Source organism: Acomys minous (genome assembly GCF_964271855.1).
Source record: "Acomys minous genome assembly, chromosome: 17".
NCBI classification, from domain to species: Eukaryota; Metazoa; Chordata; class Mammalia; order Rodentia; family Muridae; genus Acomys; species Acomys minous.
Genome location: NC_140500.1, coordinates 19758401 through 19785523, shown reverse-complemented (window position 1 = coordinate 19785523; position 27123 = coordinate 19758401). Strand labels below are relative to the sequence as shown.

The 27123-nt window shown below is 47.1% G+C and overlaps 1 protein-coding gene across 1 annotated transcript in view; it reads right to left on the bottom strand.

The window, feature by feature from the left end:
• Positions 1 to 27123, bottom strand: part of NDUFA9 (NADH:ubiquinone oxidoreductase subunit A9) — a 29248-nt gene that overhangs the window by 1559 nt on the left and 566 nt on the right. Inside the window, exons 2-10 of the mRNA XM_084765591.1 lie at positions 24511 to 24681; positions 24069 to 24166; positions 21301 to 21392; positions 19759 to 19900; positions 13138 to 13240; positions 11391 to 11458; positions 9434 to 9510; positions 4564 to 4659; positions 1852 to 1918 (exon numbers count right to left, since the gene is read on the bottom strand). Of these exons, the coding sequence (XP_084621717.1) occupies positions 1852 to 1918; positions 4564 to 4659; positions 9434 to 9510; positions 11391 to 11458; positions 13138 to 13240; positions 19759 to 19900; positions 21301 to 21392; positions 24069 to 24166; positions 24511 to 24681 (914 nt within the window). The remainder of the gene's footprint in view (positions 1 to 1851; positions 1919 to 4563; positions 4660 to 9433; positions 9511 to 11390; positions 11459 to 13137; positions 13241 to 19758; positions 19901 to 21300; positions 21393 to 24068; positions 24167 to 24510; positions 24682 to 27123) is intronic.

Genomic DNA, 27123 nt, shown 5'->3' with positions numbered 1-27123 from the left:
CTTTACCATCCAACACAGAAGCCACTGGTCAAGGGTAATTCAGCATTCTATTTCAGTGAACCAAAATTAAGTAGAGTTCATATCTGATGTCTCTAGTCATGCAGCCAGATATTAAGCATTCCACATCACATATTGGTACTGGCAATGTGATACAGAGACACAGCTCCCTGTGAGCCCCGCAGGACATCCCATGGGGCAATGCTGGCATAGGAATTAAAATCTTAGGGGATCACTAGATACTTTACATGAACAACACAGCAAGGGGCGTCACTGAGATGAGAGCCTAAGGACAGAACACACGTTTGCAACAATCGAGCACGGTGGTGGCACAGGCCTGTGATACCAAGCTCGGGAGGCTGAGAAAAGAAGATCAGCACAAGTTCAAAGTCAGCCCAGGCTGTACAGTGAGCGCCTGGCCATCTGGAGACATACAACAAGACCCCATCTCAAAACAACGAACACCTGCTAAGATTTAACCAAAAACCAAAAACAAAGAAACAGCCCACAATTCTATTTACAATGTGTTACTATGTCTGCAGAGTTCAACATGAAACTCCAGTGCAAGATGGAAGAGAAACTGTAGCATGGCCTCTGGCCTCAGCAGCTGGCAAGTGGGATGAGCAAAGTTACAAATAGAAATGGGAATAGCTGAGGCTGTGACCCCATCAGAACAGCCAGCAATCAGGAGGCGAGGGCAGCAGAAACAGGGCCTCCAGCACAGCCCAAGAACGCAGCCTGGGCCGGACACGGGTACAAAGACATCATCTCAAAAGGGAGAAATGGGCCCTTCAACAAATGCTGCTCACTGCAGGAGTGAGATGAGGTCAGAAAACGGGTGGAGAGGTGGCAGCATGACGTCATGGGGAGCCCCGGAAGGAACAGTTTTAGGGCAGAAGAGGATAAAATTGGATTGAAATGAATTAAAGAAAGAATGAAGCAAGAATCTGTTGGGAACAGGCAGACAGCGCTTCAGAGGTTAAAGCATGAGGGGGAAACCAAGCATGGTTGTTGCAGGATATTTGATCACATTGAGCCCCGAGATTGTGTTGTTCACTGGAAAAACCTGTTTCTAGTTGGGATGTGGCTCAGCAGTAGCACACACCTTTAATCCAAGGGCTTTCTGCTTGAATATTGTAAGCAGGATTAAATAAAGTCAAGAGAGGAACAAGCAACCAGTTGACAGGAAGTAAACAGGGAAAAAAAAGAGCGAGTAAGAGGAAGTCAGGAGGACGGTCAGGGAGATGCACAGGACGCAGAAGGAACATTCAGCTTTCCTTCTAGGATGTCAGCTGTGGGGGAAGGCCAGCTCGGTGCCCTCTCTGCCTCCGAGCTAGCAGGCTTTCATCCCAGCATCTGACTCCATTGTTTTTGTTGGCAAAATCGAACATTTGAGATTTTGTGAAAAACAACACATGGCCATACACACATGTACTCCCAGCACTTAGAAGCAGAGGCAGATGGATTGGGAATTCAAGATCACCTTCACTATACAGTGAGTTTTGTCGCCAGCCAGGCCTAGATACCCCATTAAAATAACAGCAAAACCCAAAAAGGTTGTAAGGGAACACAACAAATAGCAAGATGGCCAGAGGGACCTGGGGATAAGAGTTTGGCCTTCAGTAAGGGATGGGGTGACTACCTTGCATGTTTGATGCTGACTAGATGATCTTACACTATCAGAGAGAAGGTGGCGAAACAGCATGAGAACAAATGCATGTCAGGCAAAAGCAGAAGGGCTGGTCTTGGCCAGGAGGAATAGCCCCCACACAGGAGCCCTGCAAGCTAAACTGACCAACCTGCCCACCTTTGCAGCGCTCTGCCTGGTGAGAGCTTTGCTACGCACAAACTCACCCGCTCCACTTTGTCCCTCGATGTCCAGGGCTCAAATGGACTCAGCTCAAAGATCCTGGCGATCCACCTGGAATGGAGACATGTACGGCACATGTGAAAAGCATCTCTGTGCTGGCTCTCAGCCTGCGGAGCCCCAGGAAAAGAGGGGTTGCTGCACACAAGAACTCACTAAGTTTTGGTCATTGTTTTCTGAGAAAATAACCAATTCCTGGCTCTACTACCTGTTGTGAAGATATATCTAATCCTCTTTCTCCTTCCCTCCCTCCCTTTCCTCGACTTTTAAACCAGGGACTCCAGGGACCCCAGGCTGGCCTCCAAGGCACTATGTGGCTGATGATGACCTTGAAGTCCTCGTCCTTCTGTCTTCCAAGAGCTAGCGTGTGTCACCACACCTGTCAAGATCTGGGCCTCACAAGGTGCTAGCCAAGTGCTCCACACTGAGCGGCAATGTCTCAACCCTCTAGTGACAGCTTTTTAAAAGTGTGAAAAGAACATTCTTATTGCTGAAATAAACCCATGACAAAGGAAGCTTTAATTGTGCTCAGAATTTCTTTAGCAGCGAGCGTATAAAATCTTGATGACAACCAGGCCCTCCCACCTGCTGCCCCCTGCTCTGGGTCCACACTAACACTCTGTCTGGACAATGCCACATCCTCAGTGGGCCAAGCCATCTGTACCGCATGTGCAACAGGAAAGTGCCTCCCTGCCACCTCATTAATAGCCCTCCACCGTACGAAAGCTGGTTTCCCACCTGACTCCATGGTTCCTTTGGTTCTTACATGAGCTGACTTTTTCATTAGCATGCCAGGCCACAGATATTAATGGAGGGGCCCCCTGTACACCAGGCATAGCTCTGAGGCAGAGGAGCACGGGGAACAGCTCTGTAACCTAAGACTCTAAGTGGATTTGGGTCATGCACCCCTGCCTCTTCTCATATGCACGTGGCAGCCTCGCTCCTTTACCTGCATGTACTATGCATGCCCATGCATCTCCAAACACTGGGCATAGCAATTTTACACCCCCACGTGCATCTGGCTACCTATATACTCCTCTCTGAATGGAATAAGTTTCCCTTCCCCTAATGACCATCAACTTGGGATGGTTTCTTTTCAAATATATTTCCAATGTACTTGGGTACAAAGAAGGGAAACTCTGATCCAGCCTGAACTGGTTTTAGGTACACACACTCACTGTAAGGCAAAATTGTGTCCTCAAGTAAACTTTTAAGGAGAATGTATTACCATCTTCACATCTTACATGTGAAACTGGGCTTGCATATAACTAAAACCAGTTGCATTGTGGACATAGATATATAGATAAATGATTAACTGATCTAATCTATGAATCATAATAAAGACCTTCCCTAGCTACTCCCCTTAGCAACCAAATTCCTCCTTCTCTTGAGCCTCATAAAAGGAATCCCCAAACAATAACTGCTATCCCCAAGTTCCTTTCCTGATGTGGCTAGCTGGCTGTCCTATCAGCACAGCCCTCTCTACTCTGTACTACTGCTTTGCTTAGAATAGTTTTGCTGCTACTTTTGCAAAGTGAGTCCTTATTTTCAACTCTTCGGCTAAGAGGAGAAGAAGTACCTAGCCTGATTCCTCTGTAACAGTTCGATACTGGATACAGGGGTGTGAACAAAAGGGTACCATTCTCCTCTTCAGATACGAATGTTTTATATCTCCCCTTCCTAAGTAAGGACTGTATCTTAGTGACAGAATGCTTGCCTGGCATGTAAGAGGCTCAGCGTCTGATCCAGCACCACAAACAAACAAACAAAATCTGTAAAAAGGCCAGGTGCAGAGATACACACCTATGATTTCAAAACTCAGGCAGACACAGAGGCAGGAGGATTGTTCCACATTCAAAGCTAGTCTAGTGTATCCGGCAAGCTTGGAGCCACTTCCAGCTAGTAGGGGCTATTCAGAATAAAACAACAAGACTCCTTTCCACTCAATTTCTCCTGAAAACCCTCCACTCAGCAGTTTCTCATCTCCCACGCGCCCTTTAGCCAGGCAGTCTTCTGGCCTCAGACGCCCTCTCCTCTGCTCCATCTGTCCACTCTATCCCTGTTTACTATGCAAAGTCACAGTGAAATGAAAGAAAAGCCACAACTTCCAGCACGTTGTGCTGTGGTTTTTGTTGGTTAAGGTTCTTTTGTCTTGTAAGAAAGAAAGAAAGAGAGAGAGGGGACTGGGGAGGGGCAGACATGACACAGGGCCAGGTCTAGGTCAGCTTCCTCCTCCCCAACTACACCAAAGATCACCTTCAGCAGAGCCGGACCCTTGGCCTCTGGTAGGCAGCTGGAAAGAAACGAAAGGAGAGCTGCTTGTTCCCTCACACCAGCTCTCAAGCAAGTCATTTTTCCAAATTAAATCTGAGGGTTTTTTACTGTTGCTTATTTGTTCAAGATGCTGGGAACCAAACCCAGGACCTCACACTGCACAAATGTTCTGTCTCTAAGACAGATCACAGCCCAGGCCGAGGGTTTTCAATTGGAGCATCTGAAGAATCGCCCAACTGACACTGCTAAGGTCATCCTAGCTTGTTAAGGCCAGCTACAGTTCTTTCTTGGCCAGCATTATAGCGTCATGAGTAGCCTCATTAGAAGTGTGGAGACTGGCCTTCTGTAAAGGAAGTATTTCCTGCTACCCTGGGAAGGAATTAGGAATAGCATCTCAAGTCAGCCGCAAACACCACTGTACTTACCGATAGACAAACAGTGGCAAGGGGTAGGGGAGGAAGGTCCTGTGGGCCATACCAAAGACATACTGCACCAGGTGAAAGAGCAGGTACCGATGTGGCCTGGAAACCAAAACAGAGTTTTTCACATTATTTGTCCCCTACAGTCTTTCAAAAACAATTAACACTTTTCTTTTGAAAAAGGAAACACACTGTAACAAACACAGATAAGCAAAGAAAAACCACCTGCTAACCTTATTGCCAAAGACAACCTACACTTCTCATCTCTCAGATATGTCTATAATATACCCTTTGATTCCTTTATCTTTTTGTTCCTTTGAGAAGGGCTCTCACTATGTAGCCCTTGTTAGCCTCAAACTCATAGTAATCTTTGCCTCAGCTTGTCACCACCACACCTGGCTTAATCAGCATTTCTTTAGTATACAAGATTAAATTTTCTTTGTGTGTTTTTGGTCATTTACACATCTTTCCTCTGGTAGTTTCTGTCCCTTACGATGACAAAAAATAACTCCATCGCCTGAACTTTCACCCTTTCCACTTTGGCAGCCTCTATGTATCTGGGACCAGGCTTTAATAATTCACGACCACTAACATTTCAACATCTACCCACACATTTTTCTAATGCCATTTATCTCAGGAAGATCTATAGCTGAGAAAATAATCAAGATAATTCTTATTGTTTCAGCATTTTACAAATGAACAAACAATAAAACTCACCATTCAAATGGAAACGCTGGTATCAGCTAGAGAAAACCCCCTTAAATAGCCCTTAAATCCTCAAGGGATTTTCAAGGATGTCTGGTTTGCCCAACACAGGAAACACTAGACCACAGCCAAACTACCTGTGTGCAAGGTGCCTCCTCAAGAGGTCACACAGGAAGGAGCACACTCCAGTGTGGACGGACCAAGCAAAGAGGCTTGTGTACAGAGAAAGGGCCACCGAGGCCTACATCCCTCCCACGAGCATTGCATGGCTGGACACTAAAAATCATTGTCAACAGAATCCTCAGCAAAGCCTGTCTCTGAGACACTCTCTGCTATGCTTGTCAGCCAGATCTCCACCCTGGTGAAGGTAAATACCTGCCTTCACTAGAGAAAAACACCAGCAAGAGAGGAAACACCTGCGCTAACTGGCCTCACCTCCCATCTCTGTTGAGTGGTTTCAAATGATACTCCCAGGTCTGCTTGCCCATCCTTCTACGCTCTTTGAGTTCTCCCAGGGACCTGATCTGTCTTCTCTGACCTCAGTTTCCACTTGATTTTCTTATTCTTCTCATGTTCCAGTGAAAAGACACCTCGGTTTCTCATATCTGTTTGCATCTGGACATATCCTCAACTTGTCTCAGCTAAGGTGAAGACATGTTGTGTTAAAGGATGGCTAAGCCCTTCGTCTGCACTGACACCAGCTCTTCTCCACTCCCAAAGACTTCACTCTTTGACTACTGTATCCCTGGAAGCATCAGCGGTCATCTCTTCAGCTGATCATCCTTAACAGCATACAAGACATCTTACCAATCTAAAGATGTTCCCTGGTAGAACCTCCCCTGACTGCACAGACATCTGCCAGAACCACATCCCCTAATATGTGTATCTTGTGTTCAGTCACAATGTGCGTCAGTGAGCATGTGGGGGTCAGGACAACTTGCAGGACTCAAGTTGTCTCCTTCTACCGTGTGAAACTCGGTGTCAGGTGCCCTTACCCTGTAAGCTATATGGCCAGCCCTACCTCCATCTCTTAATCACTTTTTCAATGCTTCTCCCTCCACCTTCCACCCTTCCAATGAGATCCCCCTAATGTCCAAAACTGGCCCTTGTCTCAAAGGTTCCTAAGGTCCAGAGGGAAACCACAAGTCACCATGCTGCTGCTCTCCTCCGTAGCATTCCGTATCACTGTTACTCCCTCTCCTCCAGGCTCGCTATTTCCCTGGGCTTTCCTTTTGGGGAATTTAATCTATATGACTTTGCTTATTACGTATGGGCATCATAACTAATCTATCAGCTCAGCTCCATAAAAGCAGAAACCTTGTCTGTATCATTCATTATATATACTATACAATTCACGTATCTTAAGTTATAAGTTAATGAATTTTTCAATTTATAAAGTTGTGCATCAATCACCATAATGTAGCCTTAAGTATTTTTATTTACCGATGTTAGCTTTTTTTTGAGACAGGGTCTGCGTAGCTCAACCTGCCTGCCCTTGGTCTTTTGATTCTCCTACCTTAGTCTCTAGAGTGCTAGCATTATAGATACACCGTGCCCACCTTATGTGGCTAGTTGTACAATTTCACCTTCCCTCCAGAAGCAATATATAAGCTCTTCTATTTCTTCTACATTGTCACTGTCATTTGCTATTCTCTCTCTGTGATACACTTCCTCTATGTAGTTTACATTTTCCCTACAACCTACAAAGGACATCAAACATCTTAGTATGTGCTTTTTCAGCATTCATACTACTTTCTTCACAGAACTTTCTGCCTTTGTTCTGTTTTTCAAGACAGGGTTTCTCTGTGTAGCCTTGACTGTCCTGGACTCACTTTGCAGACCAGGCTGGCCTCGAACTCACAGAGATCTGCTTGCCTCTGCCTCCCGAGTGCTAGGGTTACAGATGCATACCACTGCACCTGGCTAAGTTTGTAATGTAATGTGTAGGAGTGTTTTGTGGGCATGTATATCTGCACACCACATGCATGTCTGGTGCCCATGGAGGCCAGAAGAGGGCATGGGTCCTCTGGGCCTGGAGTTAACAGATGTTGTGAGCCACGGTGTAAATGCTGGGAATCTTCTCTGGACGAAAGTGCTCTTAATCACTGAGCATCTCTCCAGGCCGAGTCTTTTCGTTTTTTACATGGTATCATTTGAAATACAAAAGTTTCAAACTCTGATAAGTCGAATTTAATTTTTTCCTTTTATGGATTATGCTTCTGATGATATAGCACTGTTTTATTCCAAGTACTTACACTTTAAAGTGTACATTTATTTTCTTTTGTCATATAGAGGATAAAGCAAAAGTTCAAGTTCCTACTTTTCAGAGCATTGTTTATTGAAAAGACTACCATCTCTCCACTCAAGTGCCATGGCCCGTCTGTCAGTAATCAGTCAAGTGTCCATAAACTGGATCTGGAAGCTGGGGATTGTGATGGAGAATTCAAATCTCAGCAAAGGAGTGTAATACCATCCTTGATTACACAGTGAGTCCTAGAGAGCCTGGGCCACCTAGGTGGCAAGACCCTGTCACAAACAAACAAACAAAAGTTTGTTTCTAGACAGCTGGTTGTGGGTAATACCTGTCTATTAATTCAGTACAAACTGTCTTGATAATTATAGCTTTAGAGTAAGTTTTACATTTGGGAAGGTCAGGGGCTTAGGCTATTCCCACTTTATGTTGACTTTGTATTACCATTTAAATTTAGAGTTGGTCACTTTCTGCAAGAGGCTGCTGGAATTTTGATAAGATTCAATCTACCGACCAATTTAAGGACAACTGTCATTTTAACAATATTCACACTTCTAATTCATGAATTTAGAAGGTCTTATCATTTACTCCTTACTTTCCTTTCACAGTATTTTTAGGATACGTGTCTTATTAAATTTACCTAGTATTCTATTTCTTATGCTATTGTGAACATGATTTTCTTTGGCGCGTGTATACATGTGTAGGTGGATACACGTGTGTGAGTGCTCCCATAGCACACGTATGAAGGCCAGGCTCCATCCTCTATCACTCTTCACCTTGCATTTTGAGGCAGAGTCTGTCACTGAGCCAGGAACTCACTGACTGAGCTAGGCTGGCTGGTGAGTGAACCCCAGGAATCCTGCTGACTCCATCTCCCCAGAACTGGGGTCCTAGGCCTGCTTGGCTATTTTACTTTTTCATTTGTGTGCCTGGAGATCAAAATCAGGTCCTAGTGCTTGCTGGAAAGCACTTAATGGACTGAGCCATTTCTCCAGTATAAGACTTGCTTAAATTATTTGTATATTGTTTATCCAATGGTATATAAAAACCAATTTTGATATTGACCTACTTTGTGTTTTTATTGACCTTGTTTATTAATTCTCAATTGTGTGTATTTGTGTGTGTTTGCATGTGAGTGTTTGCATGTGAGTGTTTGCATGTGAATGAGTTAGTGAATGTGTGTGTGTGTGTGTGTGTGTGTGTGTGTGTGTTCCTGTATTTAATAGGCCCTTAATTAATGGATGATAGAATAAAGCAATACAATTAGTACCACCAGAATCCTGGGAGGAGCTGGCAGGACGGCTCAATTGGTAAAGTGTTTGCTGCACAGACATAAGGACCTGGGATTAGACCCCCCGCAGCCACATAAGAAAGAGGCTGGGCACAACAGAGCATGCCTGCGATCCCGGGAAGGTAAACACAGGCAGTCCCCTCGGGCTTGCTGCCCAGATAGTCTAGCTCAATCAGTGAGCTTGGGCATTAAGGGGAAAAGGCATACCTTCAGCACAGACACATTTTCTTACCGTGATTTTTGTTTTGTAAGGCAGGATCTTATAAACAGGCTAAGAGTAGCCTTAAACTTACTATGTAACTCAGGGTGTCCTTAAACTTGTGGTGATCCTTCTATCTCAGCCTTCCAAGCACTAGGATTACAAGTGACAGTTACTATGCCTGGATTCCTTGAATAGTTTATCAAAAAACTGAATCTGCAGATAGGACCAAGTGCTCACTGCTTTTGCAGTAGTCTGGGGCAGTAGTTCTCAGACTGCTAAAAGGATCGTGCATATTCAGGCAGGTCGCAGGTTCTTAACTGCTGGATGTAGGCACCAGATGCTCTGAACTTGTGAGTGGCCTGCTCAGGAAGTACTGGTCTGATAAGCCACCCTCATCTTTCCGTGAAAGCCAACTCTAGGCACTTACCCAGTTAAGGCAAAGGTTTTTCCTCTGGTGTCTGGATCTTTAGCCGCATTAACTATCCCTTTGGAAACATCTGCAACCTATACAAATTATAAGACATGTTTAGACAATTGTTGACCTAACACATCAGTCCTGGAGAACAGGCCCACAACCTCAGTTACCCAGAAAGATGAGGCTGAGAGTATCAAGCTAAAGGCCTGGCCATGCTACACGCTGTATTCAAGGCCAGCTTGAGGTCATTAGTACAACCTGTCTCAGTTTCTTTAAAGCAGGGTGTTGGTACTGGGGTGGGAAGTGGCCCAGTGGTAGAGTGTCTGTCTGACATTCATGTTGTCCTGGGTTCAACCTCAGGATCATAAACACAAACAAACATGTGTGTAAAAAGAGATGGAAAAGTAGAAAAGAAGGGGAGGAAGGAGAGCAGGTGCCTGTCACAAGAGAAAGTTACAGAACTGAAACAGAAGCAGCACCTCTCTCAGAACCTGGGGGAACCAGGTGTTCAGATGATCATATTCAAGGTCATCTGGCCTCTGTCCTAGTCAGGAGTCTCAAGTGAGCCCTAAGCCTTCTTGACTTGGCCAGGCCACCATCTCACTCATGTGACCTCTTACCACTCTTCCCTACTCTGTTCTAAGTCGCCACAACCCAGAGGCTGAACCACACGGAGCAGCTGATGTTCCACCATTCTTTCAAAATAGGAACTGTATACAGGGTTCGACCTAGAGAACCAGAATCCACAACCAGAGTTTATTTATGATTCTAGGAAGCATCTGACAACTGTATAGAAAATTTTTAGTTGTCACAGATGGGGGCAGAGTATGGCTGTTTCTACTGACTAAAGGACAGGGTGGCTGCCCAACATCCCACAATGAAGAATTATCTAGCCCCAAATATCAGTAGTAACACTACTGGGAAACTGCTAGCTAGTTTTTATGTCAACTTGACACAAGGTAGGTTTATCTGGAAAGAAGAAATCATAATTGAGAAAATGTCTCCGTAAAGACTGGTCTGTAGGAAAATGCATAGGACATTTTTTTGATTGAAGATTGATGTGAGAGGGTCCAGCCTACTCAGGGAAGTGCCACTCATGGTCAGGTGATCCTGGGGTGTATATAAAAGCAAGCTAAGGCAAGCCATGGAGAACAAGCCAGCAAGCAGCACCCCTCCATGACCTCTGCATCAGCTCCTTACTACAGGCTCTGGCCCTGTTTGAGTTTCTGCCCTGGTTTCCCCAAGTGATGAACTTTTAAGCTATAAGGTGAGACAAACTCTTTTTTTTCCCCCAACTTTCTTTTAGTATGGTGTTTTGTCACAACAATAGAAACCCTGACTAAGACAGAAACATTGGTCCATCATAAGCCTACCCAGTATGGACCCCAACCTTCTCCTTCACCTCTGGGCTGTAGTATGTACTGTTCTTGTTAAGTGGAACAGTGCCCCATGCCTATCAACTGACTCTGAACTGCCGAAAGCTGGATTTCATGGCTTCTGATACAATGATGTAAAATTCTCTCCCTTTCCTAGAGCTTATCACACTGAATAATAACTGTAATTTACCTGAAAACAAAGCTGTAAGTCTGACTGGGTCTACTCTATATTCCCAGTAACACAGTGTGCCAGTACACTATACACATCATAAGACATGGTTAAGCAACTGCTGACCTGGGTTACCTGGGAAGATGAGGCCAGAAGTACCAGGTCGAAGGCCTGGTTGGGCTACCCACTGAGTTCAAGGCTAGCTTGGGCAACTCGGTAAACCAGTCTCAATTAAGCTTTCTCAAGTGAGTGGACAGCTGAAGACACTGAGAAAACATGTACCTCTTAGGGAAAATGAGGCAGCCAGTTGAAGCAAGTTGACAAAGGAAAAAGTGAAGTCCATAGGTGAGACTGAAAGCAGAAAATTGAACCAAACCTGAATCCAGCTAACATCCCTTCCTTAGTCTTCACGCAGGATACTTACAAATACTGGTTGTTTCACTGTCTTAAAGCCCAAAGAAACAAGAGGCACACCAATAAACCAGCGAATATCTGGAAGAAAAAGGAGAACCTGCCCTGAGAATGTCTAAGCCGTTCACATCATAAAAATATTGTAACACATACAGCAGACTCTGAGCATTCTGGACAGAATAAATAAATAAGAAAAAAGGGGGCTGCATTGTAATGGCTCATAAAAAAATAAATAGACAGACAGACAGACAGACAGACCGGTCGATAGACAAAAGGGACTGGGTTGTGATGGCTCATAAATAAATAAATTGACAACACACAAGCAAACAAACAAGTAAAAGGAGGGCTGGGTTGTGATGGCTCACACCCTTTATCTCAGCACTCAGGAAGCAGAGGCAGAATCTGCGTTCTGGGCCAGCCTGGTCTACACAGTGTTACACCAGCTGTTTGAGCAGAAGGGCTGAGGCTGCTGTGCAGCAGCATTCATCTCTCCGCTTCCTGAGTAGGGATGCGATGTGACAGCTGCCTCACCTTCCTGCTGCCATGCCATGTCCCCCACCACAGGGGACAAAATGTCAGTCTAAGTAAAGCCCTCTTCCCTAAGGTGCTTCCTGCCAGGTTTTCAGTCACAACCACGAGAACAGTGGCAGGTCCAGCTTCTTCCTGTCCACAGCCCTCTGTGCCCTCAAAGCTCTTCTCCCTACCTCACTGCTCCATCGCTGCCTCTACACCCTCAGGCATCGTGTCAGAATTTCACCTCTCCACACGCAGGTCTGTCACAACAAAACACCAAAGCCTCAATGGCCCAAACACTCAAACTGAATTTTCTCCCAGCTCTAGAGGCTGGAAAGTCCAAAACCAAGTGTCAGCAGGCCTCTGGTGAAGCTCTCTTTCTGGCTTGTAGATGGCCATCTTCTTACTGTGTCCTCATATAGTCTACCTCAGTGTGTGTTCATGGTGATTTTCTCTCCTTGAAAGGCCACCAACCTCATCAATTAGCTCCTAATCCTTACAACATCATGTGGCCTCATGACCTCCAGATCCCGCTGTCCACACAGTTACATCAGGAGTGAAAGCTTCAACATAAAGAACTAGCGGATGATAAGTTTTTATATTTTATACCATGGTTTTAAAAACAAAGTGGAAATTAATGCAGAATTCTAGATGGCACAATCCATTTTAGATACAGGGAAAACACCAAAACTGCATACAAAGGAATACTATGCAGCTACACAAAATCACAAGTTCCCAAGAGTTGCACAGGAGGTAAAGAAGTTAATCTGAAAGGGCTTCATGGTGTGTGACTACAGTGATACAGTATTTTGAAAATGACACAATTACCAAGCCAGCAAAAAAAAACCCCAGTGGTTGGCAGGTGTCCAGGATGGGGACAAGGGAGAATTTGTAGAACTCAAGGGCTTTGCTAACGTCTTGCCAAGGTCACAAAGTTACTGAGGGTTAAACATGAAGTCTTGGTCCTGATGCCCACGCTCTGGGCCAGACTTGACCACACTGCCTTCGGCAGCTGAGGGAAGTGAAAGTGCACCTCCCTAAGCCACGCCACACTTTTACCTGGGCCTCACTTCTCAGAAGCAGAAAGACCATGCTGCCGCCGATGAAAACAGAACTCTAAAGGGGAAAGGCAGCTGGGAAAGGAAAGAGAGCTCTGTCTGCGAGCTCGGAGAGCACTGCCTGCTGGTGCTCAGCTCAAACTGGGTGAGGCCACCAGCACTCCTCTATCTGGGAAGAAAGATGCATACTTGCAAAGTGATTGAGGAACCTGTCCTCTATTCCGAAGATGTCGGCTGGCCGTATGATGGTGGCTTCAGGGAACGCATTTCTCACTTCCCGCTCTCCCACCGCCTAAACAACAAAAATAAAAAACGGCTCTGAGTCCTATAGCAAATGCACAGAGCTTTCCCTCCCCCACTCTCAGAGAATGCATGCATTGCCAAGGGCCTATTTTCATTACATAATCATAATTTCAGAAGATAATTATATTATTTATAAAACTCAATTAACAGAATGTTACATGCGTGCACGCGCACAGACACACACACACAGACACACACACACACACACACACACACATGCACACACAAGACAAAACAGACATCCTACACCCAGAACTTGTGTCGAGGTTCTTCCTATTCTTATGCTAGGGAACCTCATAATGAAGGGAAAAATTGGAGTATAGTTTTTCAGCCTTCAGTTTCTTCTATTTACAGATTCTCTGCTTTATGTCAGTAAGCTAGCAGCCTGCCAAGAGGAGTCAGTGTGGTGGCAATGGCAGTGGCTCCTTCACTGTCCACAGAAGCTACCCAGTTTAGTGCCTACCCATATCTGCCCCTCCTCTACCAACTCCTTCTGTCAATGGAAACAGGTAGAGCCTCCATCCCCCTTCCTTCCCTTTCTGCAGCCCTTTCCCCTCTTGCCAAGCAAGATAAAACTAGGCCCACCCTGCTGCTCCACCGCCAGCTCCAGCTCACGGTTCACTCACTCTGACTCGGGACTCTGTCTCAACAACTCCAACATCTGATCTGAAACTGCTTTGATCAGATCCCTGATGTCAACAGATCTGACACTGCAGTTTCTTCTCTTGGCTGACCGATGACACAACACCTCTCCCGTCCTGTGGTGTTGCCTTCTGGATTATTCATCTCTTCTGGCTCCCCGTCTACCACACACAGCCACCACTGCTCAGCCTTGGCAAGTGTCCCTCTTCCGCCATACTGTAAGCATCTGCATGCCTCTGCCCCATTCAGAGCCCTCTCCTGTCAGCCTGTTTACCCCTAGGCCTTCCGTACCTTCCTGTTCCTCCAATTAACACATTGTAGTGACTCTCAACTTCTGTCTCCAGCCCAGATCTATCTTCTGAGCTCCAGGGTCATAAACCCTGAGCAACTGGGAAAGTATTGAAACCCAAGTCCAAAATTGCATCCTCTCGAGTAAAACAGTGCCTCTTAATCTGTGCTGAGTTCGGAATAGCCTAGAGAGAGCAGAATGCACTGAACACTGGCAAACTGTCATTTGTTTCTGAGCCTGCCAGAACGCTGGCTCTGAAGCAAGGCCGACCTCCACCCCCACCAGAGACACAAGCATGGTGATGGCAAGTTTCTCTCAAAAACCCCTTTCTGTGCCAGGCTGGACGCTTTGTTCTGTAATGAGAGATGCTGAAGGTGTTTAAGCATGTGTCCTTAAGAACAGTGAAGAATAAGGCATTTCCCACAGAGAGTACTACTGCTTCCCTCATGGTATAAACGTTCTGCAGTGGGAGAGCAGCTGGAAGCTCGTCCGTGGAGCATGCTCTGCTCTGGCTGGAACTGCAGCGGGACCCAGCAAGGCGTCCCCAGCCATTTCTGCTGGAGACCAGGAAAGACTAACCTGATGATGAGTGCTGTACCCTTCCTCCTTTTACTTAAAAGCTTCCTTGGGGGTGAGGAGGGGGATGTTCTGCTCCTCCCAGGACTCAGGTGTGATCAGGAATTGTAGCTCACTGGCTCACGGGGCTCCTGGGCTGTTCTGCTGGCTGGTGGCCCTGGTTTTGTTGATGCTACTGTTGCTTGCTTTCTCCTTTGGGCTGCTCCACTCGTCCCAGCTGGACTCTGTGAGTGCCTGACGTGATGACATTCCGGCCTCTACCTGCTGCTTCCCTCTATCAGCTAACTGGTAGTTACTCGTGTATTCTTGTTTGCTGGATGCCTAATAAACATACCATTCAAACAGAAAGCCCAGCTTTCACAGGTCATTCTCTAGGTCATGTGAAATATAGCTGATAAAATATTGACACCCAAATTCCACCCTCAAAGATTCCACTTTGGTAGCAGTAGGGTAGGCTGGGCACTGGAGTTTGTGAATTTCAGTGACTCTAACGTGCATAAGAATCACTGGCCTCAGTCCTAGCCCATTCAAGTACTCCCGTCCCATCCAACAGTACTACCAGGCACAGGGGCTTAAAGAGAAGGGCTAGCCAGCTTTGATGTCTCTTTCTCAACACTACATGCCCACCCGCTTCCAACAACTGTGATTCAGTGCAAAAGCAGCCATGCTTTCACCCCTACTGTCTTTTTCTCCAGTGTGCTGTCTGGATGTGTGGTCTGGATACACTGGAAGGCAGTCCTGTGACTATGGGAGACAGAGCTTACATAAAGAGGAAGTCAGAGAAACAAGCTACAGGCTCGACAAGTGTTGGCCCCAATCATGCCAAGATTCCCTAGTGCTGGCTTTAGATATGTGGGCCTATAAATTCCCTTTATGTTTACATCCAATTTTCCTTTTTTCCCCAATATTTTTAAAATTACATGTAAACGTGTGTGTGAGTCAGGGTTTACGCACATGAATGCAGTGCCCAGGGAGGTCAGAAGAGGGTATCAGACCCCTTTGGAACTGGAGTTACAAGCAGCAGTAAGCCACCTAGTGGGATCAGGTCCTCTGCAAGTGCAGCACATGCTTTTAACCAGCAGGCAGTCTCCAGCCCCTTACACTCACTTTTCTGATGCTGGTAATTAAATGCTACTAGCCACAGATACAGTTCACTTCCACCGCCCCACTAGACCCTGCTCTGAAATGCTTCATGGAGCTGGGGTCATTTTCCCTGATGGACTAGAAACTTGATGTGGGCTGGGATCAGGTCCAGTTGACAAACAACTGTATGTTTAGTATCTAACAATTTACAGCATACAACTAGTGCTTAACAGTTTTCTCAATAAATACATGCAATGGATGAAAAACCTGGAATCATTATCAAGGACTCTGCTGTCCTTGTCAGGATGACTCAAAGCAAGCTCATTGTGGCCAAAGACAAAGGCTGATGGTTGGACCCAGACACTAATGAGTCCCGACAGAGAAGACACCTTATGTCCCAGATAGACTCGAGCCACAGTGGCCAATCCCAGACTCCAGCAGAGTTTGCAGGAGGAAAAGATGAACTACGCCAAGAGCTTTCCCAGCACCTTCTATTCCTACCATTCCCAGCCTTCACTGTGGGATGGCAGAACACGGGACTGCAGAAGGTTTGAGAATGAAAGAGGGGCCTGTAGTCCCGCCAGGGGACATAGGCATGTCTCCTTCGACAAGAATCATGCTCTACATTTCCTGATGTTTGCTCTGTGTTTCTTATCATGTTTCCCTACAACCGTAAGCATTTGGAGGCAGGTAATATGATCTACCCATACTTGAAACCCTTCAACAAACCACTCAACTAAAATGTCCCAACACATGTGCAGAGGCTGGAGCCATGGTTCAGGCATAAAGCTCTTGCTTATCAAGGCCAAGGCCCTGGGATCAGGTGCCAACATCAAAACCCAACAATTCAGAACCACACCATCAGTGCACCTGTTTTGGAAGGGCAATGAAAAACCTGACTTCTTAACACATGGTAGAGAAACACTTCTCACCCTACCAAGTTCCAAAGGGTTTCCTCAGCCCCGTGGAGCACCTGCTGAGCCCCTGGTACTAACCTTGCTTCCCTAGCCCCTTGGAGCACCTGCTGAGCCCTTGGCACTGACCTTGCATCCCCAGTCCCGTGGAGCACCTGCTGAGTCCCTGGCACTAACCTTGCTTCCCTAGCCCCGTGGAGCACCTGCTGAGCCCCTGGCACTAACCTTGCTTCCCTAGCCCCGTGGAGCACCTGCTGAGCCCCTGGCACTGACCTTGCTTCCCTAGCCCCGTGGAGCACCTGCTGAGCCCCTGGCACTAACCTTGCTTCCCTAGCCCCGTGGAGCACCTGCTGAGCCCCTGGCACTGACCTTGCTTCCCTAGCCCCGTGGAGCACCTGCTGAGCCCCTGGCACTAACCTTGCTTCCCTAGCCCCGTGGAGCACCTGCTGAGCCCCTGGCACTGACCTTGCTTCCCCAGCCCCGTGGAGCACCTGCTGAGTCACTGGCACTAACCTTGCTTCCCTATCCCTGTGGAGCACCTGCTGAGACCCTGGCACTAACCTTGCTTCCCTATCCCTGTGGAGCACCTGCTGAGACCCTGGCACTGATCTTGCTTCCCTAGCCCCGTGGAGCACCTGCTGAGCCCCTGGCACTGACCTTGCTTCCCCAGCCCCGTGGAGCACCTGCTGAGACCCTGGCACTAACCTTGCTTCCCCAGCCCCGTGGAGCACCTGCTGAGACCCTGGCACTGACCTTGCTTCCCTAGCCCCGTGGAGCACCTGCTGAGCCCCTGGCACTGACCTTGCTTCCCTATCCCTGTGGAGCACCTGCTGAGACCCTGGCACTGACCTTGCTTCCCCAGCCCCGTGGAGCACCTGCTGAGACCCTGGCACTGACCTTGCTTCCCTATCCCTGTGGAGCACCTGCTGAGACCCTGGCACTGACCTTGCTTCCCTATCCCTGTGGAGCACCTGCTGAGACCCTGGCACTGACCTTGCTTCCCTAGCCCTGTGGAGCACCTGCTGAGCCCCTGGCACTGACCTTGCTTCCCTAGCCCTGTGGAGCACCTGCTGAGACCCTGGCACTAACCTTGCTTCCCTATCCCTGTGGAGCACCTGCTGAGACCCTGGCACTAACCTTGCTTCCCTAGCCCCGTGGAGCACCTGCTGAGACCCTGGCACTAACCTTGCTTCCCTATCCCTGTGGAGCACCTGCTGAGACCCTGGCACTAACCTTGCTTCCCTATCCCTGTGGAGCACCTGCTGAGACCCTGGCACTGATCTTGCTTCCCTAGCCCCGTGGAGCACCTGCTGAGCCCCTGGCACTGACCTTGCTTCCCCAGCCCCGTGGAGCACCTGCTGAGACCCTGGCACTAACCTTGCTTCCCCAGCCCCGTGGAGCACCTGCTGAGACCCTGGCACTGACCTTGCTTCCCTAGCCCCGTGGAGCACCTGCTGAGCCCCTGGCACTGACCTTGCTTCCCTATCCCTGTGGAGCACCTGCTGAGACCCTGGCACTGACCTTGCTTCCCCAGCCCCGTGGAGCACCTGCTGAGACCCTGGCACTGACCTTGCTTCCCTATCCCTGTGGAGCACCTGCTGAGACCCTGGCACTGACCTTGCTTCCCTATCCCTGTGGAGCACCTGCTGAGACCCTGGCACTGACCTTGCTTCCCTATCCCTGTGGAGCACCTGCTGAGCCCCTGGCACTGACCTTGCTTCCCTAGCCCTGTGGAGCACCTGCTGAGCCCCTGGCACTGACCTTGCTTCCCCAGCCCATGGAGCACCTGCTGAGCCCCTGGCACTGACCTTGCTTCCCCAGCCCTGTGGAGCACCTGCTGAGCCCCTGGCACTGACCTTGCTTCCCTATCCCTGTGGAGGACCTGCTGAGCCTCTGGCACTAACCTTGCTTCCCTATCCCTGTGGAGCACCTGCTGAGACCCTGGCACTGACCTTGCTTCCCTATCCCTGTGGAGCACCTGCTGAGACCCTGGCACTGACCTTGCTTCCCTAGCCCTGTGGAGCACCTGCTGAGCCCCTGGCACTGACCTTGCTTCCCTAGCCCTGTGGAGCACCTGCTGAGCCCCTGGCACTGACCTTGCTTCCCCAGCCCATGGAGCACCTGCTGAGCCCCTGGCACTGACCTTGCTTCCCCAGCCCCGTGGAGCACCTGCTGAGCTCCTGGCACTGACCTTGCTTCCCCAGCCCATGGAGCACCTGCTGAGCCCCTGGCACTAACCTTGCTTCCCTAGCCCCGTGGAGCACCTGCTGAGACCCTGGCACTAACCTTGCTTCCCTATCCCTGTGGAGCACCTGCTGAGCCCCTGGCACTGACCTTGCTTCCCTATCCCTGTGGAGCACCTGCTGAGCCCCTGGCACTAACCTTGCTTCCCTATCCCTGTGGAGCACCTGCTGAGCCCCTGGCACTGACCTTGCTTCCCCAGCCCCGTGGAGCACCTGCTGAGCCCCTGGCACTGACCTTGCTTCCCTATCCCTGTGGAGCACCTGCTGAGACCCTGGCACTGACCTTGCTTCCCTATCCCTGTGGAGCACCTGCTGAGCCCCTGGCACTGACCTTGCTTCTCCAGCCCTGTGGAGCACCTGCTGAGCCCCTGGCACTGACCTTGCTTCTCCAGCCCGTGGAGCACCTGCTGAGCCCCTGGCACTGACCTTGCTTCCCCAGCCCGTGGAGCACCTGCTGAGCCCCTGGCACTAACCTTGCTTCCCTAGCCCCGTGGAGCACCTGCTGAGCCCCTGGCACTAACCTTGCTTCCTCAGCCCGTGGAGCACCTGCTGAGCCCCTGGCACTAACCTTGCTTCCCTAGCCCCGTGGAGCACCTGCTGAGCCCCTGGCACTAACCTTGCTTCCGCAGCCCTGTGGAGCACCTGCTGAGCCCCTGGCACTGACCTTGCTTCCCTAGCCTCATGGAGCACCTGCTGAGCCCCTGGCACTGACCTTGCTTCCCCAGCCCCGTGGAGCACCTGCTGAGTCCCTGGCACTGACCTTGCTTCTCAGGTACCTAGAAGAACTCCTGATGTTGGCATTCAGGTGTGAAACATGAATGAATCTCTCAACGCCGGCTTCCTTGGACAGCTGGGCTATTGTTTGAGGAATCTTCACAAAAACATCCTCAAAATCAAAGTTTCTGAAAGAAAAAGGAGGGGATGAGAAGTTAAGAATTCAGGAAGATTTAGGATTTCAAAGTGTCCTACACTACTCTGGTTTTCATGACAGTACTAGAATTTGTAACTGTTAACCTTTTAAACAGTAATACCTTTACTCTAAGCCAAAAGTAATTTTTCCCAAGGGTTCCAGGCCTGCTCGTTGTCAGTACACTTAGCTAAAGGCTTACTCAGAGTTATAAAGCCAGCATAGAAAGTTCTTCATGTTCTCAAGGAATCTTGAGACCAAGGCACTTCAAGAAAGCCTGTTTATTCTGGCTAGAGGGACACGAGGAAGTCTTAGGGGCTGGAAGGGACTCACTTCTTACTAATGGAGGTTTGTTTCCTTAAAGAGTGAAAAAAGAAAAAAAAAAAAGAATTAGCCATGGCAGGGCCTGGTAGCATAGACCTAAAATGTTGGCTACTTGGGAAGCTGAGGGAGAGGTCGCACAAACTCAAAGCTAGCCTGGGCTACAGAGTGAGCTCAAGACCAGCTGGGCAAATGGGCAACTTAGTGAGACCTAATCTCAAATTAAGAAAGATAAGACAAGGGATACAGCTCAGTGGTGGAACACGTGCCTGACATGAGTGAGGCCCTAAGCTCAGTCCTTAGTGTTGGGAAAGAAGAAGGAAGGGAGAGAGAGAGAGAGCTAAGCCACAATTCAGTCCCTAACATTAGCTGACTGATGCCTCTGCACAAGTCACTGTGTTAGTCCCTACAGGAGACATAAAGGACCCTGTAAGTCATCAAAGAATTTAAATAAATGCTAAAATAAATCAAAGTCAGATGTACATTAAACACTAAAGGGAAAAAAAAGTATAAACAAAGGGCTGTGAAAGTATAAGATTATGCATTAGTTACATGGGCCAGTGTGGTAGCACAGCTATAATCCCAACACTTGCAAGGCAGTAGCAGGAGAACTGTAAGCCTAACAGGGTCACCCTGGGATACGTAAGACCCTGTCTCAAAAGATAATAGTAAAAATATTTTTAAAATAATAATGACAAATCATTATTTACTGCTAATCCCTATAACAACTGAACATTCAAATCAGCACTTACACCATCTCTGATTTACAACACAGAGGGGCAATCCAAAACATTAGTGAACACTGGGCAAGCAAATTCTACATCCTAACTCCACCCCAGATTGACAGGTCCAAGCAGAGTCAACATTGGTCATGGTCAAATTCACAGCACCAACCGCACTGATATGATGCATCACAGTGCTAACATCCACTGGACATGCTGCCAATGAAGCTGGTCACCATTGCTGATGGGCTGATTGAAAATGACCTATAACCCCTCACACACAGAAGGTACCTGGCAAATGTCATTGAACCCTAACACTCAGCAAGAAAAGACAGAAGAGACTTCAACTTACTTGGTTTCCCAGTCCCGCCCAATAAGATTGATGACCACATTGCTGTGCTGTACTGCCTTCCAGATAGAATCTTTGTCTCGTGCGTCCCATTCCTACAACAATAGAAACCAACCTGATTAAAACATCTGAGGCATCTTAGTACAGCAACATTCAGAGTGGTCATCTGTGGTAGTCTAAACATGGCACCGTTTCATACAAAGTATGCTCGTTTTAACAAATGAAGCTGATGTCTCAAACGCCCTGCTCATTCCCCCATTCTGCAGAGACAATGAAGTAAAAGGCATGTCACTCCCAAAGTCAAACACTAGAAAAGACGCAGTTCCTATTTATGGTGTATATTTAGTGGAGCATCTTCAGCCTTATGAGGCCCAAGCTGACATCCAGCTCACTACGTAGCCAGTGATAAAGGAAAAGTAAATTTGTCCCCCAGTGTATAAAGAAGCAAGAGTGAATTGAGAGGTGAGCAAACCTTCTGGGTGGCCACCAGGGAAAGTGGTTAAAAAAAAAAGCAGCACTGGACTAGGGAACTCAGGACCATTTCCTTATTTCTCTTCAATTCTTTCCTTATTTTATTATCATTATCAGCATTATTATTGTTGTAATGCTGGGAATCTAACCCAGGTCCTCATGCATGTAAGTCAACTGTTCTACTAGCTATAACTGTGTTACGTCTCCAGCCCCTAAGATTCTTTATAATATCAGGTCTATTTTATTTATTTACTTATTTATTTATTATTTTGTTTTATTTTATTTATTTATATTTATTTATTTATTTATTTATTTATTTTGTTTTTTTGAGACAGGGTTTCTCTGTGTAGCCTTGGCTGTCCTAGACTTGCTTTGTAGACTAGGCTGGCCTCGAACTCACAGCGATCCGCCTGCCTCTGCCTCTCGAGTGCTGGGATTAAAGACGGGTCTATTTTAAAGACATGAAAACAAGAACTGAAGAAATGCAGTGCCTAAAACGTCAAGGTTTTGTTGTTAATATTGCTTTACAATGGGGTCTTACATAGGTCAGCCTAACTCCACCTCTCCACTGCTAGGACTACAGGTGTGCACCACTATGCCCGGCTTTTGTTTGTTCATTAAGGCAGAGCCACACTCTAGTCCTGAATGGCCTAGTACTCACTATGTGGTCCAGGTTGATCTCAAATTCACAATAATCTTTTTGTCTGAGACTCCTAAGTGCTGGGATCGCAGGAATGAGCCACCACATCTGACACAGTTTTCATTTCATATAGAAAATTCATTTGTTTGTTTTTTTCCTGAGATGACATAATCCACAGTCACCACGGAGAAGTTTAGGCGTTCAGCTGAAATCCTACCCAATTTATAAGCAGCCCATCATTCCCAAGACAAGCAAAGAGCCCCCATGATGTAACAGGCCTCGCAGGCCCTCGCTGGCTCTCAGGCAGGCCCTGGGCTAGAGAGCCTAGAGACTGAAGAAGATAAGACAGAATGCTGAGAAAGGATTGCTCAGAGCTAAACTCATACCAAGTGAACCAAGTTCTTAAACTTCCTCCTTGAGATTCTGTCTGCAAAATCACCTTAAAATCATACCATAAAGCACACATATAATCCTAAATTTACTGCTTTCAGAAACTTCTACTAGCCACAATTAAGAATAAATACAAGCCAGGCATGGTGGCGCAGGCCTGTAATCCCAGCACTTGGGAGGCAGAGGCAGGTGGATCGCTGTGAGTTCGAGGCCAGCCTGGTCCACTAAGCGAGTCCAGGACAGCCAAGGCTACACAGAGAAACCCTGTCTCGAAAAACTAAAAAAGAAAAAAAGAAAAAAGAAAAGAAAAAGAATAAATACAAAAATCACAAAACACAAAATTCATATTACTATTTTATATCTAAAATACTATTTCAATATGTAATAACTGTAAACAAAAATGTTAGCATGTACGAAATATAAATTTTCAGTCTTTGAAATCCATATTTTTTATCTTATAGTACATCTCAGTTTAGACGAGGCACAATTCAAGTGTTCAACAGCTACATACGGCTAATGCCTACCACACAGAAGCACCTGTCTGGAGCAGGGGTTAACAAACTAGAGCCAGCAGGCCACAGCTGGCTACAGCAGACCACAGCAGGCCACAGCAGGCCACAGCTGGCCACAGCAGGCCACAGCTGGCCTACAGCCTAGTCTATAAAGTAATGCTGGATATGGCACAGCCACATCCACTCATCCACACAGTGTCTGTGAACGCTTTAGGGCCATAAGCATAGAGCTCAGCAGCTGCTGTAGTTAATTTAAAAGCATGGCCTAATAATTAATGTTCAATATTACGCTATAGTTATCACAGTGGCATTTTCTAACCCACTATTAATAAAAGACACAGACACCTACTGTATTTTAAAACAGCCTTGATTCACCTGGGGCAGGGCAGATATCAATCCCCTAAACGACCTTCCAATATCTCCCAGCCTCCATCCCATGCCATCCGCTTCTAATAATTCCTACTGAGCTACCTTGCCTAAGTAAGCCCTAACTTGCTAATGTGTCCATCTTCTGCAGCTCTGATAAAGATTCTATCATCTGCAAAGTATAAATAACCACTATCTGGTGTCTCACAAAAAAGGTTTGCTGACGACCAGACTAGAGTTCACACGCTAAAACAAGAGGCGCAGGATCCTAGCAGAATGGGCAACGCAGCTGGTCCACCCGGGGTAATACTACGGCTTTACACCGCCTCCGACCCGCAACAACGACCTCAGAAACTACATTAGCAACCCCGATGCCCATCACCAAGTCTTACCAGAAAGGTAAGCTGGCCCAGGTCACCCATGGGACGAAGATGCATTATGTCGTATGTGTCGCACCGGTAAGGTATGATCACTTGTGACCCCATTCGTCCTAAAATATGGAGCAAAACAAGGATCAACATCAACATAGTACGGACATGTCACACAGCCGTGACTTAGAAAATAGCACATTCCAATGATGGACGGATTGATTTAATGCTTAGTAAAGAGTATATTCTGGCATACTAAAATGCCATAACTTCTCAGGGTCCTTTATTCTAAGAATGTCCAATAGAGGAAGCATGGATGTTCTCTCATTGCCAAGGCAGATAAAACTTATATAAATCTAAGAAAGAAGTAATTTGTAATACTATTAAAACAAGCAGTCTCAAGTGGGTAATCCTAAATCCTAGTTCAGGGCCACAGAGCACATGGAACTAAAAGAATTTGTCTTACCAAGATGGTTGACAACGTATCGACCCAGGAATCCTGTTGCTCCGAACACAGTGGCCACAACTCCGCTGACAGATGAGCGGCCACCTTTCCCATGAGGTATGACAGCATGATGAAGCTGGCGATGGGAAGGGTCACGAAACACAGAGGTCGCTGCTGCAGGAATGGCCAGACCTTCAGGAAAACACCAGAGCCAGCAAACATGGCACACATTAGCATAAAATCCACAGAAAATACATAAAATTAGAAAGCAAATATCATGTCCTATGGGATATATAACATACTATCAAGAGAAAGGATATCTGGGTAAAGCGTTTTGAGAAAGCTTTTAAAGAGGAATAACCAAGAACAGAATTCCATGAGAGGATCCCATTTCCATAGCTGGGCTACCTTGTCTGGCCTCAGTAGGAGAGGATGGCCTAATCCTGCTGTGACTTAAAATACTGGAGGTGGGGGAGAGATCCCTTTCTCTGAGGGGAAGGAGATCAGGGAACGGGAAGCAGTGTGAGCGTGGGCCTGGGAGGAGAGGGGGGAAGAAGGTTACAAGCAGGTTATAAAATGAATTACAAAAAAAAAAAAACCCATCCCGTGAGAAACACACAGCATACACAACCAAGTCAAAGTGGGAATGAGTGGGACTGCAGTGCCCTGACAGCAGAAGACTGTCCGGACCTGACTGACACTGGATGGCAAGTGAAAAGCTAAGGTAATGCTGTGGCTGGAGGCAGAAGACTATTGGCATCTCAAAAGGAAAAAGAAAGGAAGAAAGAAAAAGAAAGAAAGTCAGGTAGCTGGCTTGGCTGTTAAGGTGTTTGCTATGAAGGCATGAAGATTGAGTTTGATTTCCTGACACTCACATAAAAAAAGAAAAGAAAACCAGACAAGCACGTGACACTCATTTATAATCCAGACAAGCACGTGGCACTCATTTATAATCCCAGTGGTGGGTGGATCCATAGAGCTCGCGGTCAAGCCGACCTACAAGGCAGCGTGGCCAAGTCAGTGGCTTCCAAGTTCAATGAGGGATTCTGTCTCAATTAAATAAATAATAGATAAGCGGTAGATAGATAGACAGACAGACAGACAGACAGATACGCACATACAAACATACAGACATACATACATGCATGCATAATAAGGTGGAGATTGATTAAGGAAACCATCAGATACTGACCTCTGTCCTTCATATGCACACCTAGTCGCATGCACACCTAGTCACATGCACACCTAGTCACACGCACACCTAGTCGCACGCACACCTAGTCGCATGCACACAGTCACATGCACACAGTCACATGCACACATAGTCGCATGCACACCTAGTCGCATGCACACCTAGTCGCATGCACACCTAGTCGCATGCACACCTAGTCGCATGCACACCTAGTCGCATGCACACCTAGTCGCATGCACACCTAGTCGCATGCACACCTAGTCACATGCACACCTAGTCACATGCACACCTAGTCGCATGCACACATAGTCACATGCACACCTAGTCACATGTCCCTACACACAAATCTGGACATATATACTCTCTTGCCCCAAATAAATACACATACAGAAAACAAGAAAATAAGCAAAAGGAGTGCAGTTCAGATGTAAAAACCCCTGGTTGGTGAGAAGGTAGACTAGTGAAACTAAGACAAAAGCAGGGTACCCACAAGGGCCTCTGACACTGCGCTGCTGTTATCTACTGTTTAAAAAAAAAACAACTTTTCTTTTTTAAATAAAAAACTTAAGGTTTTTGAGATGGGGTATCATCCTGTAACCCAAATTACCCTATAGCTGCCTTTGAATCAACAATGATCCTCCTGCCTCAGCTTCTCAAGTCCTGAGATTCCAGGGTGTGGGCCGCCATGCCCTTGTTTTCTATTCCTACTCTACGTGTTCCTTTGATGTTCATTTATGGGAAATGAGAAAAGACTAGGGACAGGGACATCTGACTCCCTGATTAGCAGCTGTTTGACTTTCTCTTGCTCTTTTATTACCTGAGCAAAAAGACTATCAACCAAAGAGCCAACTGACCTACCCTCATGGCAGCAGATCTCATGGATGCCTTGGGGCAAAGGGCATGCCCAAAGCTGACCAGCTTGACTCCTTGAAAGCCAGACTACTTGAAACAGTTCGTACCAGAGTTGCATGCTATCACAGCCTAATTCTAGATGACCCTACAACCATCAATTCCACTGAGGCCAGAGTACAAGCACAGAGAGACTGCTGTGACTGGGACTAAAGAGGATAAGGCTCTGTTTGCTCCAAACATCCCTTCTCTGCCTATCCAGAGTGGCTCATCTGGTGAGTCTCCTGGGTGACACTTTTCTGTGCTGTTTTTCCCAGTAGTGTAGCAGGGGGCCTAATAAAAAGCTTCTTGGGAGTAGTCTTTTTTTTTTTTTTTGTCTGCTTTCAGTAGTGTGGGCTAAGTTGGTAATATAAAGAAAGAAGCAGTAGAAATGACAAAGAGGTGGTGATGACAGGGGCAGTGGCACAAGGACATCCGACCTACTTAGCTAGCAGCTAGTGGATTTTTTTTCCTTCTGCTCCAACTACCCTGAGCAAAAGGAAGGGGTGGGGGGGGGAGCTCTTCTAAGTGATTCTGGCATGAAGCAATTTTGG